The sequence below is a fragment of the Ailuropoda melanoleuca genome, chromosome 2 (assembly GCF_002007445.2).
Source record: "Ailuropoda melanoleuca isolate Jingjing chromosome 2, ASM200744v2, whole genome shotgun sequence".
In the NCBI taxonomy this organism is placed as follows: domain Eukaryota; kingdom Metazoa; phylum Chordata; class Mammalia; order Carnivora; family Ursidae; genus Ailuropoda; species Ailuropoda melanoleuca.
Genome location: NC_048219.1, coordinates 155766908 through 155784135, shown reverse-complemented (window position 1 = coordinate 155784135; position 17228 = coordinate 155766908). Strand labels below are relative to the sequence as shown.

Here is a 17228-nt window from a genome sequence, read left to right as displayed (position 1 = left end):
GTGACATGTTTGCTAATGACCTGTTCCCTCAGTTCACAATTATTGTCCTTTGGAACATCCAACCTAGACTTGATTTCTAACCTGACCTACTGATAATGGTAGAAATCCCCTCAATGGGTGCCATTCGGGGGCGCCTGAGTGGCTCAGTTGGATAAGCAGCCAACTCTTGATTTCAGCTCAGGTCATGACCTTGGGGGTCCTGGGTCAGTCAGGCTCCACACTCAGCAGGGAGTCTGCTTCTCCCTCTACCTCTCCCCCTGCTCATGCTCCCTCTCTCTCTCAAATAAATAAATAAATCTTTAAAAAAGAGAGAGGTGTAAGTTAATTCATTTAACTCAATTTAACAAATATTAGTTGATGCCTACTTTGTGTCAGGGACTGTCTTAGGCACAAAACATACAGGGATAAACAAGACAGGTAAGGTTCTTTTTTTCATGGCGCTTTTATGTGAGCTTACTGTTAACTTGTTCTTGACATCAGGCTTATTTTTGTGTCTCAGCTAGAAATAAAAGCTCAGTGAAAATTTGTAAAATGACTAAATCAAACTAGGGTCCTTTATGAACACATATATGTACGTTTTGTATGTGTGTGTATAATTTTTGATTTAGCTATTAATGACAGAAGGAAAAAAATAAGAAAACAACAAAACTCCATGAAACTACCTTCAAATGATCACAATTCTTCCACATCTTATTGAGAAGCTAAGAAACTACTAATTTTGTTTTCAAGTATTTGCTTTACTAACCAGACTTACACTGACAAACTGAAGTTGTTTTCAGGTAATTTTCTCCCCAGTTACATGCACAATTCAGATAAAAAGTGGTTCATTCCACCTGATCTACCATTAAGAGCTTCTATTATTAGCTCTATTTAGCCAAGGGAAATCTGGCTAATTAGGGGAGAATATTAATCCTTTTCTTACTTAGTAAGGTTATGCAGAAACTTATTGCCATATTAGGATTATGTATAAAAAAACAGTGAATAAAAATTGAAAATAATATTTTTTGAATATCAACCCCCTAGAGTGCAGCCAATTTACATGCAATACACAAATCAACAGATTTGTTCTCAGAATAGTCAAGAAAGGAATGTCTGAGTGACATTTTATTCCCGAAGAACAAACTGTCATCCTTTTTTAGTTTCAGATGAGATTAAAATCTATATAAAATCTATTGCTGTGCTCCCTCCAGTTAAGTGAAATTCTAATACATTTTTACCAGAATTGAGATTATTTTTAAGCCTGTGCCCACAAACTGTGGAAATCTATTTAGAAAATGATTAGATATATTTAATCAATGAAAGCAGTTGGGAACACTGTCTGAACCACTCATTTCCCAATTTACTCCCCATTCCACTTGGCCTGCTACGAAGGAACTTACAGGAATTTTTTTTTTTTTTTTTAAGGCTCAATGAAACATTTACATATGCTGGGGAGATGCACCAAGATTTAGTGGTATCTGTTGTGAATATACAGGCTTTAGAGAAATACGGCCCTAAGAAGGAAGGAACTTAAAAATTAGGTGAACCAAGAACAAATACTTATTACACCAAATGCTACTAAAATACCAAAGCTTAGCTCGCTGATGCATGTCTACCCTTAACTTCAACTCTACCATTCATTCTTGAGGTTTATAAAAATGGCAATGTAAATGACTAGCCTATCTGGCAGTCATTTTGCTTCCAAGTTTGGAGGTTTTTCTAACCGCACTCGAATTCTACTCTTGGCTCTATTACTGATTTTCCTACTTAGGCTCTGTAAGACAAAAGGTATAAACTGAAAACTCCAACTGAGACAAAGATAAATTACCTTTAAATTAAAAAGATGGCTTCTAATAAAAATAAAGCATGTTAGATTCTCTTACCTGCAGCGCTAAACTCTGCAAAAATATCTTTATGTGTTTGAGGCTTCCCATCTGGATCAATGTCCATGATAGTACGCCACAATTCAGAGAATCTGGCTCGTTTCTCTTTGGGCATGTATATTCCGTGCCACAGTGCTTTCAGCATGTAGTCAATATTGATCAGAATTTGCCCAATTCTGGTATCATAATAAGCTGGCGGTAATTGACAAGAAGAACTCTGATCATAATTAGCTTCTAAACTGATTGAGGGAATTTGATTTAAGCAATATATTCCAACAGCCAACTCCCTTATGATTTGATGGACTTCTCTATAGTCTAAGAGGGCAGTTGGGTCCACAGGAGTCAGCAGGATTGCAGTGGAGAAACCTACATTATTCATTTGAGTCATAATTCCGCATGGGAGGTCCAGTTGAGAGCGGACGTCATCTTTGGCAGACAACCAGCTGACTAGGGCAGTAGTTAGCAACTCCTGTATTTCACTCCGATCATATTTTTCAAAAAAAGCAGAAGCATTTCTCTGTACTGTTAAGTTTTCCAGGTAGGTTTCTTCATCTTGAATTTGATCAAATCTAGGTAATCCTTTTTTGGGCAATCTTAACATTTCTTACTAATTGTAGGTGGCCTTTCTGAAGTTTCTGTGATGAATACAAAGGAAAAGACAGGCAATGAAATTTGTCATGGTAATGAAGCTGGATTTCTCAAATAAATCTGTACCTTTATCTTTATTAGGTTGTTTTATGGTCAACCATTATAGTTTTCAATCTTTTTTTAATAACATTTTTAACAATTGAGGTGTAATTGTCATAAACAGTAGTGTGAGGTCTACAGTGATTCAATATTTGTATATATTTTGAAATGATCACCACAATAAGTCTAGCTAACATCATCACCATACATAGTTGCAAAAATTTTTTGATACCTACTTTTAAGATTTGCTCTCTTAGCAACTTTTCAAAATGCAGAGCAGTATTTTTAACTATAATTGCCATGCTATACATTACAACCCCATGGTTTATTTATCTTATAACTGGAGGTTTGTACTTTTGACTCCCTTCAAGCTTCACCAACCCTTAGACCCCCTCCTCTGGCAACCACCAATCTGTCCCCTGTATTTATGAGCTTGTGTGTGTGTTTTTTTTAATTCTATATATAAGTGAGATCATGCAGTATGTCTTATTTCATTTAGCATAATGCCCTAAAGTTCCATCCATGTAGTTGCAAATAGCAAGATTTCATTCTTGTTTATAGCTGAATATTCCATTGTATACATTTAACCACATTTTCTTTATCCATTCATCTGTTGATGGATGCTTGGGTTGTTTCCATATCTAGACTATTGTAAATAATCCTGCAATGAAGATCAGGTGCATATATCTTTTTGAGTTAATGTTTTCATTTTCTTCAGGTAAATACCCAGACGTGGAATTGCTGGATCATATGGCAGTTCTAGTTCTATTTTCAATATTAAACTAATTGTACCATAAGAAGTTGAGATTTGAATTAAAACAATTTAAAAAGTAAAATCTCTACCATTAATCATGTTCTGCTTTTCAAAAGCCAAAAGATACTGAGAAGTATGTCAAAAAGAAATGTTTACAGAAAAGTACTGTTGCATACTTATTCTTTTTTGTTGGAGAAACTTTTTGTATATGTTTATTTTGTTTTCAGTTTTTTAAAGCAAGAAAATGAAGACTTGCTTAAAAGAAAAGGAAAGACAAGAAAAGCCTATTTAACTTTGTTTCTATGTAACTAAATATCTTTCTGTTCTTGGAATAAAAATGATTATAACCAGTAGTTTTTGAGCATCTACTATTTGCCCAGCTCTTTATACATAATATTTTACTTATTTCATTTAACTGGCCCCTCTTATGTAGTGATTCTCAACGTTTAGCTTGCATCGAAACCACCTGGGCTTGTTAAAACATTGCTGGACCCTGATTCAGTCGGTTGGACTGAGCTGGGTAACTTGCATTTATGAAAAGTTAGAGGTGATGCTGTTGCTGCTAGTTCGGACAGGACTCTTGGAGAACCCAACTCTTTGAGATAGGCCTTGGTATCCCCACCGTGCAGACGCAGAAATGGAGACTCGGAAGGTTACAGAACGTGCCTATGGTTTCACACGTAAAGAATCAGAACCAGCCCAGGTCTGGTCCAAGAACTACGTCCACATGGACACGAGAGGGAAAGGGCAAGGGAAGAGAAGAAACCCACTTTGGAATGATTGTTTTCTTGTTCAAGAGAAGGAGGCCTTGTCCACACTGGTCCCCAGAATATTCGTCGGGGCCAGGGACAGTGATCGCTCGAATGGTTTCTCACCTTCAGGATCCCCTCGTGGGCGAGCGCGAGGCGGAGCTGCTGCAGGTAGGATCTGAGAGGGACTCTCTGGCAACGACAGCCTGGGGAGGCCGGCTTGTCCCGCCCAAGCGCGCGGCCCTCCTGGGAGCCCTCCGCCTCTCGCCTGAATCAGGCGCGGGAGCTGTTAGTCCTTCGGCGAGGACAGCCCGGCCGCGCCGCAAGGGGGCGCCCCTGCGCGCCTGCGGGCCGTGCCTCCCCCTCGGCGTGGCGCTCCCTTGGCGCTGAGGAATTTTTCCAGACAGGTGTCCCTGCCCCGCCCCTCTTTACAACTCAATCCCGCCTCATGCTCTGAGCACTGCGCTTACCCATCACTTTTCACTTTCACGATTTGCCTCTACGAAAACACAAAACCAGAGTGGCAGAGGCCAAGGCACCAGGCTCTGAAGGAGTCCTGAGTTGGAATCCCACCTGCATCATCATTCTTCCACTCAGCGAGTATTTATGGAACGCTTATTATGAGCCAGGCATCGTGTGCCGGGACTTGGAGACCCTGGACAACAGGACAGACACAAAAGCTCAAGGAGCTTACAGTTACTCAGATAATCATACAATTGTATTTAATCAGGTTGATAAATATGGGATGTAATGACAGCACATGCAAGAAATCTAACGGAGACAAGGGGCTGGGAAAGGCTGCCGGGAGGAAGTGATATTTTAAACTGAGCCAGGAAGATGAAAAAGGGCTATCCAAGCAGAGTTGGAGAAATAGCTTTCCATGGTTAGGGAACAGGTGATGAAGAATCCAGTTGAGAAGGAAGTTGAACTTTTTGAGAAACCGAACAAAACCTTGCTTAAAGAACTAGAGAGACAATGGGCACAAAATAAGGCCATAGAGGCAGGCGAGGGCCTAATCACCCAGGCTGCTGAGTTAATGATTTTGAACTTTATTCTAAAAGTTTAGGCTAGGTTGGTGGCAGTAGATGCTGGGTACAAGCCAGAGAGTGTGGCAGTGGAGATGCAGGGCTGTGGATGGATTTGAGAAATAACGAGGTGGCGACAGATTGAATGGGGGTGGTGTTCAAAAAAGAAAGCGGTTATCCAGATGACACTCAAATTTCTGTCAGGAGAGATGGGGAATCAGGGCAAGATGAAGAGTTCAGCTGTAGACATATTGACCTTGATGTACCTGTGAGAGAACCGAGTAGAGATGTCACGTATGCCTTAAGTATACAGGTCAGGTCTCGGCTAAGAATGGCAGGTTGGGGTAGATGCATACATGTGGGCAGGCTTAAATCACCAAGGGAAAGAATCGAGAAGTTCAGAACCCAGGATGGAAACCTAAGAAGTCTAATCATCTAAAGGTCAGGTGGGGGAGGACGGAGTCAGCAAATAACACAAAGAGCAAGCGGTCAGGAAGGCAGGAGGAGAACCAAGACTGGGCACAGAAGTCAAGAGAAGCGTTCTGTAAATAAAGGAATGCCCAACTTCATTGACTGCTGCTGCTATGTCAAGGAGGATAACTTAAACTTTCCCACTGAGTTTACCAACATGGGTGTTTTAGGGATTACCTGGGGGCGGAATTTCTCTTAGTCCAACCACGTCATGATTTTAGCTATGGAGGTAGTATTAAAAATTTATGTTTGCTGCTCCAGAGCAGGGATGTAAAAAAGTCACTGCTACTTTAACAGATTTGCATGTTTGCACTTATGAGCAGTGTATGTAAATTCTACTTGCATGTTTTTTGCTCAGGTACCCAGATGGTTTGTTCTAAGTGTCTCAAATCTTGGAAAAATTGTTTAAGGACTAACACAAACCCTCATCCCAGGGTTTATGGAATTAAGTGGTAAGGTTTTAAAGACTTAGGCTCCCTGGGGACAAAACAAAAAACCTGCGCACATGGTATTCTGCTGGAGCAGATGACCTGGAAATTCCCTAGAGGTTCACCTGGATTAACACATGCAAAGCTCATTAAGTAGTGCCTGCCACAGAATCATCACTACATGAATGATAGTATTGAACTGTATTGTTACTATGAAAGTTATTATTACATTCAAATCTAGGCTGCTAGGCAAACCTATCAGTTTATCTATTCCTGGTGGGAGCAATGTCGGTTTGGTGCTCAGGACCACACAGATACTTCAAGTTGTCTGCCCCCAGGTAAAGGGATGAAAGCTATTAAAGTTACTATCTAAATATGGTTTGAACATTGCATTTCCCAGGGGATAAATTCAGGGCACATGAACAGTCTTTGACAGGTTTCTGTTTGTCAGTATTCTAAAACTGCTTTCCCATCAAGATTAAAAGAATCAAAGTATGTCCAGGTCCAGAAAGGGTGTCAGCCCTAATTGGGATAGACCCCAGTGACCTTGGTATGGTGGTCACAGCTGACTAATGTGGGTGGGTGTCAGGCTGGAGTGGAGTTGAGATGAAGGGTGGAGAGGGTAAGTGTGGATGGGAGGCAAGAGATGATAAGCAGAGGAAGATACAGAACCAGGTATGTGCGTTCTAAACTGGTTAGACCAGAACACTTTAAATGATGATAGGAAGGATCCGACAGAGAAGAGGCTGAAGATACTGTAGAGAGAAGTAGAAGGTTCCTGAGAGGCAAGAAGGGTTGGGATACAAATAACAGGTGGAGGCACAGCCTTCTGATGGGTGGATGGACACATTTCCCCTTCTAATGACAAGAAGGGAGAAAAGGATGGGTGTACCTACACGTCAGTTAGAAGTTCTAGTGTTGGAAAGTGGAGGCATATCTTGTCCCAGTGACTCTGATTCTCTGTGAAAAGCTCAGGTCATGAGCTGAGAATGAGGCAAAGAGAGGGAGGCTACAGATTTTGGGGAACAGGAGAATGGTTAAAATCGTCAGAAGTTCTGAGTGGGAAAATTAGCTGCCTAAAGAGATATAGCAGAAGTAACAAGTGTTGCTCAGGAGTGTGAACTTCAAGCAAACCCATTTAGCTTCTCTAAACCTTAGTTCTCTCATCTGTCAAATAGAGCGCTGTTTAACCAGGCCCGTGACAACAACAAATTGAGTTATTTCTGGGTGTAGCTACCAAGAAAAGAGTCAGTAAAAGCTGCCTTCTTTTAGCGTTGCTGGTGGGACATTACCATGTAAGAGCTCAAAGTAATGTTAGTATCACAGCTTCAAACATTCAAGTTGTTCTTTCGAGTATTATCTTTTTCTCCTGTGTCAATTTGACTAAACTGGCTCTATTAAGTTACACAGCTAAGTAAAAATTCATGTAATGAAACTTAATACCACTACATTATATAATAATAAAGCAGCAGACTGTTTTATTTTTACATAATCATCATTCAATAAATGTTGTTACATTGTGAAATATTACGTTTTAATCTCCTTTTCAATAGAAAGGTTTTCTAAGGAAATGACTTGGAGCCTTCCACATTTATCAGATGCCTTTTCATTATTCTTTTCCATTTTTGCAATTCTGGATCCAAACTGCATGGCCCGTTTTGGCAGAAGAGCAGAGGTTGTTAAGCCAAGTTCCACTGCTGCGAGACGCAAAATTAGTTTTTCACCAATTCCACGGGGTAAAGTCAAGTTTGCCTTCTCCCAAACTGGTAGGGAATTTAGAAAGGAAACGACATTTTCATCCAGGAAAGGAAATCTAAAATAAATAGATAAATATAACCACTATAAAAAAATAAAACCAATTTGTTATTATTTTACATTTTATTCAATGTTTATAGTATCAAACTATTTTTGGTGGCACTATTTTCTCAATTAAAAATATTCTGGTTATTTACACAATTTTACAGCTATAATTTAATCACAGTACAAATATTTCATGTGACTAATTTTAATACATATGCTACAAAATAAATTTTGCCTCAAAAAATAAATAAGCCTATGGTAAGAAATAATCTCAAGCTGTTTCACAAGGTTTCTTTGGGGATGCCTTGAAAACTAGTACATTTTTTTTTTTTTTAACATTTTGTATATTTATTTGACAGAGAGCCTGGTGCTGGGGGATGAGGGAGAAGGACAAGCAGACTTCCCGCTGAGCAGGAAGCCCAATGTGGGGCTGGATCCCAGAACCCTGAGATCATGACCTGAGCCCAAGGCAGACGCTTAACCGACTGAGCCACCCAGGTGCCCCACAAGTAGTCTTGATTCAATTATTCAATCTGTGTCTGCTCTTTATCATGTCAAAAAAAATGAACTTTAGAGGTGTGAAATCAATTCAGAAGGGCTCTATAATCCTCAACTTGTGAAACATTTACTTATGGTAAAATTTTATGGTGTCAAAATTGTTTAGGGGCACTTGGGTGACTCAGTCAGTTGAGTGTTTGACTCTTGGTTTCAGCTCAGGTCACAATCTCCCAGTCACAAGACAGAACCCCAGTCAGGCTCCGTGCTCAACAGGGAGTTGGCTTCCCCTCTCCTTCTGCCCTTCCCCCTGTTTGCGCTCCTGTATTCTCTCTCTGAAATAAATAAATCTTAAAAAAAAAAAAAAATTGGTGCACATGGGTGGCAGTCAGTTAAGTGTCCGATTCTTGGTTTTGGCTCAGGTCACGATCTCATGGTCAATGGTAGGATTGAGCCCCACATTAATCTCTGTGCTCAGCAGGGAGTTCTGCTTGAGGATTCTCTCTCCCTCTGCTCCTCCCACTCATGCTCTCTCCGTCTGAAATAAGTAAATCTTTAAAAAACATTGTTTGATTACATTAATCCATTTAAATGGAGATCAATGGCATAAAAAAATAAAGTATTAGATTAAAATAAATAATTTTCTGCCCCTAGGCTTCCCTAATTTCCTATAAAATTCTGGTTTTTGTTTAAAATACTTTAAAACTCTCCCTCCAATTCTTTAAATGCAAAACTGTTACAGTAGTGTTTCTGTTTTATTACATTTTATTCTAGCTCAAGTAGAGAGACTGGAAAGGGAAAAAGCATTTGTTATGTAGAATATTTTATAAAAATGAATTAATTGCAAAAATTTATATATAAGATAATCTAATCAACTAAGCACTGTTAATGTTTACCAAGATACATAATAAATTGATTTTTTAGATCTAGTCACTATCGTGGTATTTGTTACATCACAATTCTGTATTCGCTGTTTCAAACCTTCTTCATATGCACTTTTACATAAGGGTATCATATGGGGCCTTTAAAATTAACTGCTTTTACTAAATAAAATAAATTCCCTTTTCTCTGACCTACCTGAAATAAAGGACTGAATTTCTCTCTCTCAAATACATATATCCTTCAAAGGAAAACATTTTACGGCTTTTATAATAAACTGTGGTATGTAATACATATTAATCATGTATATTATACATGTATATTCAATACAGATAGAATTTATATATTTTCTATATATACTGAAAAGCTGAAGTAGAGTTAAGAACAGTGAAGTGTTGGAGTAGTTGTATTATGATGTCTTAATTCTCCCAAAGCTTATTAGGACTCCCTGTTCTCACATGCTTGTACCCTTGTAAAAAACTCCACTTAATAACTTTTTATAACTAAATAATACATCTTTCTTTATCCTCGGTAATTTAAAAAGTGGTTTTCAAGCATTTGTTTACTACCATCAGAAATATGTTGTAGGTAAAAATAAACCCCTGAATTAAGAAAGAATATACACACGAAAGTGCCTTCATCTCTTTGAAAATTTTAGGTAATCTGCAACATATGACCAAATTGAGTTCAAAACATGTAGCAGAGGGGAATCTAATACTGGAACCACCATTTCCATCAGTATGGATCTCTACATACAGAAATGTCCATAGCAACAAAGCCAGGTGCCCTCACACTGCAGGGGAAAGCGTGGGAGTAGGGCCTATGCTCTTACTGGGAGGAAAGCAAACATTTGAAACAAAACCCAATCCTTTAAATACTTTTTCTCAGCATTTCATTACCTCAGTTTTATAGTCTTTTTCATTGCAGCATGGAAAACAATCGCATCATTGTATTATCTTTGAAAATTACCAAAAGACATTTAGAGAATGAGTTCTGGAAAATAACTGCTCCCTTGACTCCTCCCCAGCTTTCCCTCTGATGGACAGTGTTTGTAATATAAAGCCAAGATATTATTGTTGCCACTGTTACTCATTTGAACAGTCTTGCAAAGAAAAGGAACCGAAAAAATCTTTTATAGTCTAGTGTTTCTACAAAATTACCCATAGCACTTGGATAAGTAGAATTACCTTGCTTCTTTTCCGTGATCACCAATAACTCTGTCATCACGACCAAGATTTCTAGAAGATATTCGTCCCAGTTCCATCTCAATTTCCTTATTTAATCCTTCCATTCCGTGTGTCTGAAAGCGGACACGATGGCGAGAATAACCTGCAAGTTGCTCATCAGCACCAATTCCAGTGAGAACTACCTGTAACGGTTTAAAGAAATCCATACTTCCAATGTAAGATAAAGAAAATGACTAAAACAAAAGCAAAGCTTAAAAAGTTATCATCTCAAAAATAACATTTTCTGACAAAAACACAAGTCATAAAACAGTAAAATACGCCCAATTTTTAAAACATCTTATACATTGCGCTGTAGATTAAATGCAATTAAAATATGCTACATTCTTGCAATCTAAATGCTAATAGCTTTAAAGCATCAAAACCAGGTCTTAGAAATTCTGAGTACAGTGTGTCTGCCATGCCATACCTTTGCACTGCTCTGATACAATTTCGCTTCACCCTGGGTTACTAACCAACCAATTCCTCTGGAAGCAAACCAGACTGCACAGCCAATACTATCATCCAACACCGTATCCAATGGCTGAACTAAGTGGCATATTCGAGTTCTTCTTAATTCTTGCAGTTCCTCCAGAGAAACATTAATTTCAACGAAATTCCAAATTCGGGAAGGGTTGGCAGCTTGCAGTTCCTTTAGCCCCATTCTTCCTGTGATACGATCTGGTACTCTGAATTGTTTATCAGGACTGTTGTCATCACCAGCAGCAGCACCATTTTTAGAGGATTCTTCAGAAGGTATTTCACAATGACTTTTCTGTTTTTTCCTCTTTTTGTTAAAACCAGTTAATACAGTCTTTTCTTTAGTCATGAAAGCCACATTGAGAAGATCAATTGGCTCATCCAAAGGTATATGGCGGTCAGCAAGGGCTGCAATAACCATGGAATCGATACCCCCAGAAAACAGGATTGCAACATTTGCTTTCCTATCATAAGTTTTCAAAGCCTCACTTGATGTCAGGTTTTCATCCCTAGGTAAACACAAGACACGTCTCTTCACTGCAATACTCAGGACATCAATGAATTGCTGAACTACTTCCTTCATGTGTCCATCAGTAAGAAAAACCTGAAGTGTTTCCCTTGTAGAAGGGACACTAGCAATGTTACTGCAAGGAATCGTCAGTGGAGCTTGTGGCAACACCATATTTAAAGGAGCAACAGGTTCTTTAAGATATAGTTTGGCTTCATTTGCTACCACTGACACACATGTTGGCAAGTTTGCTGAAATTTGAATCAGGCTATTAACACATTCTTTGATAACATTCTCCCCAGAAATAGATTTCCAAGGGTACAATTTTAAAACCAAAGATTTGGAAATGGAAGCTGACTTGAGATCAATTCTGAAAATTCCAGATGCTGGAACTTCTTGCCACTGACTGGCCACTCCAGATGTCTGTGAGCCAACTGAAGAGAGGCAGAAACTCTTACCCAAATTACTAAAATGCCAAAGCAGGCTACGGCGACCAAAAAAATCTCTACCGAACCATAGATGATGACTGGATGCTTGGTAATATATAAAAGACCAAGGACCTTGGACTTCTGAGAAGAGTGACAAAACATCAGATTCATTCTTACAAGAGGAAAGGTAATTAAACATTATTTGAGTATCATTTTCTTCAGCTTCAACCGTTATGCCACTAAAGACTTCTCCATTCCACAGGAGCACATCGCCCCTTTCATCTTCCACAGGCTGGGCAGTCAAAACACCTCTTAAGTGAAGGACATGACCAGAAAATAAACACTGGTAGCTACCACTAGACTTTAGCAACTGTTTATTACTATCGGGTCCCCGTCGGTTAAGATTATGCAGTATATCCTCTTTCAAATCTTTGCTGAAATGCTCAACAGAAAAGCTTACAGAACAACAAATGCCACACATTGTTATGTGAAATCAAGTTGACTATTTCTTGATTTTGGTCTTCTCTGAGTTTTCTATTTCTTGGTATTCTTTTTTCAGTTCATCCAATATATCTGTCGGGGAGGGGAGAAGAAATACTGAGTAAAATGAAAATTCTCAGACCTTTCCCTAGTAATTCATAGAGCAACACTTACCAAGATCAAACCACCTGAATATATGCACTGTGTTACAACAGGCTTCTAACGACAAATATTTATCTTTTAGGAAAATAATTTCTGTTTATTAAATGCTTATTTTAGCCCAGGCACTGGGCTATGAACTTTATCTATTCCTTCTTGCTTAAATCCCCCCAAGCTTTGGAGGCTTAAAGTGATTCACTCAAAGTCACAAAGGGAGAAAGTGGTAGAGCAGTTTTCATACCTAGATCTGCGAAAAATTCTAAAGCACACATTAATAATTATGGCTTTCTAACACAACTTATATATTTTTATTTGATTTGATTTTTTTACTGTAGACTCATTTTTGGAAGGCCAACTTGAGGAAAAACCAAACCACAGCACTAATTTCACTTGATATGCCACCACCCAACCTTCAGATATACATTTAAACATTCAGATATAGACAGTATAATTTAGGAATGACCATGAGTTTCTACAGAAACCCTAGAAAAGACTTCCCACGCATTTCTATATAATATACCAAAAAAACTTACTTTTGCTTTCAGAAAGCATTTCTGTTCGGTCTGCAAGAAAGAATATGTTGCTGTTCTGTTGCTGCCTATATACCTTCTGCAAAACATAATTTAGGCTAATATCAGGATTTAATCCAAAAAGTGAATGCCAAAACTCTGAACCTTTTTATTGTATATTCTTGAACTTCAGTGACATATACTCAGAATAATACCTTAGCAAATACAGATAAACAAAAGTCACCCATTATTCTGCCATCTAGAAACTGCTACCACTAACACTGAGGTGAAACGTTTTTTCTCTGCACATACCAAACTATCAGTTTCCTTGAACAAAAAGGCTCTTACTAGAAACACAGATTTATTATTTGCTTTTATCAACGAACAATATGTTGGGAACACTTTTTCTTATCAATAAGTATTCTTTTACAACATTACTGTATGGGTATAACATTACAGTTTATTTGATGAGTCCTCAAGTTTTAAACATTTAAGATATTACCAACTTTATAAATCAATGTTGCAATGAAGTTCTTTGTAACTAAATCTTTGTGCACTCCCATGATTCCTAAGTATCAATTCCTACAAATGGAACTGGGTCAAAGTGCTACGTAGTTTTAACTTTGATACATTCTGCCAACTTGCCCTCTAGAAAGTTTGTATCAGTTGTGCCTTAAGTTCTAAAATTGCAAAAGGGACAATATCAGAAATGTTTAACCAACCTGTCAGTTATAAATGCTTTAAAGGGCTCAAAATCATTTCTTCCTGAACTTTAAAATGTAATTTTTGACAGTTTAAATATACATAAAGCAGTAGATTGCTTGTTTATGAATACATTAATGGAAATGTTAAATATTTGGAAGATTTGTGTAAAAAAATTTGGGGAAGGGGAAAGCAATTTATCCTTTTTGTTTTTTCAACAACTATCCACATTCACTTAAAGGCATAGTTTCCTTTCTTAATATATTTAAAGGTATTTTAATTCAAAAGAAAACACCAAATTCAAATATAAGTAAAACCTTCCAACACACAATTCAGAATTACCCTAATAACTCACCCTGTTCTTCTTCAGGTTAGAAAGTTCATCCACAACAATTTTTTGTTCTTTAATCTATTGAAATAAAGAAAAACTTCTTAAATCAGAGGCTAGCAAAAAATGCTCAATTGAGGGCCTTTTTAAATTAGAGAGATGAGATAAGGGGCTATAATTTACTGATTGTCCAAATGGGCAGTCTGTGAATACACAGATTCTTTTTGAACAGCAATGTGTGGGGATGCAGCTGGGGGAAATCTGGAAGAGGAAACAGTGATTACACCTGATAGGTATTAGAAACCCACCAAGCCCAGATAGGGGGTTTGGCATTGGTAACCAGCATTCATGCAAGGGCCAGAGTTACTAAACAAAGTCTGTACCTTTTATTTTAAAAAGACAATATGCACCAAAAGTAGTATCAGTTTTCAATGACTTCTTTTATGTTTTAGCTTTTTTTTTTTTTTTAATAGCACATGTCATGAGATATCAATGCTTTTCATGGTTTATATACTGAACAGTGCAGCCACACATTCAGAACAAGAAAGTAATACTAAATGCCCCCACCTGGGGCAGTAAGGCATATCACTTTCCATCTTGGCTTTATTCCTCTTTATGTTTTGAAGAGGAGAATGGTGCTGGCACTGTTGAACTATGCCTCACTTTTTATTACTAGGATAGGGCACAAGGCACAACTAAATGGAAGTGAAATTTCTAACTCTTTTCAGTAAAGGCAGTTATGTTGTGAACATGATATTGTGCCACCAGTGCCTCTAAAAGCAGGTGTTATAATCTCTGTCCTACCTCACACACCTCAGAGATCTGTCATACATCAGTATAAATGGCTTGCTATGGTAGTAATTGGAGTGGGCTGTATGTGCTTTGAAAATTCACTCCCTATGGGTGTGCACACTTCTGTCTTTCCAGTCAATGTAGTAATTGGCTAGATTTGAATTGAATTCCAAGGCCAAATTTGTATAACCTCCTTCAGACTTGTGTTTGAACAGCGCATCCCCATTCATTTTAGAAATAGCAGGTACACATTTCAAGGAAACCGATACAGAGGGATTAGAGATTGCTTGAGATGTCACTGTCAGTTTGGGACAGAACTAAAGTAAAATCTAGGCCACCTGATACCTGAAAGGCTATAACCATTCCCATCTCCAGCATATTTTTAAAGGTTCTATCTGTTTATGGCAATTAAGATTACATTGCTCCCCCTCCCCCCGCCCTTTTGGACAGAACAGCGACAATCTGATACATATTTTAGGATCACTGCTCTGGCTAAAGTGGAGAATAGACTGGAAGAAGGTAAGGATGGATGAAGGAGAGACCGGTTAGGAAACTTCTGCAGGATTCCCGATGGCAGATGAAGATGGCTGGTTTAGGATGATGTGTGTGCATTGTGATAGAGGGATTTATCTGAAACGAGCTTCAGAAGTAGAACTGGTTAATCTTCGTGATGGACGTCAAGGAGAGCTCCGAGGTTACTGGCACGGATGACTGAATGGATGGTGGTGGCATTTTCTGGGATGGAAAACACCACAATAGATTTGGGGTGGGAGGTACTTCTAACAGTTTAAAAAGTGTAGAGAGAAAAGATCCCAACCAAACCTCTGTCCCACTACCATCTGGGTCTAATCTCGGGGCAAATTTCATGGCCTCCCTTTAACTCTAGCTGCCAAATGCTAGGACTGAAGGAGCAAAGCAGCAGGGCAAAGCCTAGGCTGGGCCATGTGGCGCGGGGAACCTTCTTCGGAGACGAGCGGAGCCCAGTAATGTATAGTAATTTATCAGGCATTTATCGCGCCTCGTCCCACACTCACCTTGCTGCTGAGATCCTCCTTGTGCAGCGTCGAGTGGTCTGCGGAGAACAGCCCGGCGCGGTCCTCGGGCGGCGACCCCCTGCTGGGCATTTCTACCGAGCGCGCTGATCTCAAGTTGTACCACCGCCCCCTCCCCCCACACACACACACTAGTGCCCAATACCTCCCAGTCCTCAGCCTCAGCCCGTGCGCGCTCCCCGTGGCCCCACCCCCTCCCGTTCTCTTTCCCATCAGTCTTACCAACAGCAGCTGCGCACTCACTGGAACGCCTGCGCAATCCGGACGTATCGTGGGAGGAGATGTGCGCGTGCGCACAGATGCTTAGGGAGCGCGTGATCCTGGCTGTGAAATCGGAGAGGTTGCCTAATGGTCCCCTAGCGGATGCGACGTGGAAACGCTCTTGTGGTCTCCTCACCGCCTGGAGTCCAGAGGATTGTGCGTTATATGCGCCCTCCAGTGGTAAATATACAAAATAGAAGCGGGGTAAAAAATAACCACTTAATTATCTGGGCAAGGAAGGATATGAAACTAGGCATTGATTTTAGTCTGGCAACGGCGTTGTACAGACTTGGTAAAATTTTTGTTAACTTCTTTTTAGTGTTAAAATATAAATACAGGATTCCTAGTTAAATATAAATTTCAGATAAATGAATAAATTTTTTATGTATGTTCCATGCAATATTTGCAATAGCTCACTCCTATGAGAAAAATTATCCAAGCTTTGTAAACAAGAGATTACTGGTGTTCTTTTATATCTTTTCTGGACCTGACTTTCTATTGACTGGGCTATTTTACAATTCTGTAGGAGCAGAGGTTAACTTGTAGATTTTTGTGTGGCAGAGATGCAAATAATTTCTATTTGCTGGGCCAGATAATCACAGGTTGTGATTTATTGTTCCGTTTTGTATCTAACTCTGCAATTCTAACGATTTCTTTATTAATATATGCATAGTTTCTCATAAACTATTAGGTTTTGACATCATCTGTTCCTTCAGTAATTAATGGATTGAATAAAACTTTGACATAGGTTCATATTATCCTTGCGTGAGAGACATGATTTTGTGTATACTATTCTGCCCTATACTTCAGCATAAGAACTCTCAAGGTTCCACAGAGTTGCTAACTGATGTGTACTCAACTGATGGAGCCAAACTGTATGGCTAAGGAAGTATACCTCAGTGTGGTTTAAGCCCAGGCATATCTTTTATTGGTTCTTGGACTAAGTCTGCTGTCTGTTTTTCCTTTTTACTGATTTTTTAAAAATTTTGTTATTGTTTCTAAGGTATGCATGCCTGATAAATTATTATACATTACTAGCAGCAATGATTGGGGATTTGGTTTTATGGTATATCCGTTTGATGATACCTATTGGATGATGGAGATCTAGTCTCTATTAGAAGAGAGATGAAAGAATCCAGTTTTTTGGTCTTTTTGT

The 17228-nt window shown here is 38.9% G+C and overlaps 3 protein-coding genes across 3 annotated transcripts in view; all 3 read right to left on the bottom strand.

Annotated features, from left to right (window-relative positions):
- ANKAR (ankyrin and armadillo repeat containing) overlaps nt 1-2970 on the bottom strand; it is a 60254-nt gene extending 57284 nt beyond the window's left edge. Inside the window, exon 1 of the mRNA XM_002918670.4 lies at nt 1863-2970. Within this exon, the coding sequence (XP_002918716.1) occupies nt 1863-2463 (601 nt within the window). The 5' untranslated portion in view covers nt 2464-2970. The remainder of the gene's footprint in view (nt 1-1862) is intronic.
- Nucleotides 2971-7452: 4482 nt separating this feature from the next.
- ASNSD1 (asparagine synthetase domain containing 1) lies at nt 7453-12309 on the bottom strand. Its single transcript, XM_034654842.1, has 3 exons — nt 10804-12309; nt 10338-10519; nt 7453-7789 (listed from the first exon to the last, which is right to left on the bottom strand). The coding sequence occupies exons 1-3, from the start codon at nt 12268-12270 to the stop codon at nt 7504-7506; spliced, it is 1935 nt and encodes a 644-aa protein (XP_034510733.1). The 5' UTR covers nt 12271-12309; the 3' UTR covers nt 7453-7503.
- Nucleotides 12250-16024, bottom strand: ASDURF (ASNSD1 upstream reading frame). The gene is made up of 4 exons (XM_034654843.1): nt 15794-16024; nt 13995-14048; nt 12962-13037; nt 12250-12362 (listed from the first exon to the last, which is right to left on the bottom strand). The coding sequence occupies exons 1-4, from the start codon at nt 16022-16024 to the stop codon at nt 12292-12294; spliced, it is 432 nt and encodes a 143-aa protein (XP_034510734.1). The 3' UTR covers nt 12250-12291.
- Nucleotides 16025-17228: the final 1204 nt, after the last annotated feature.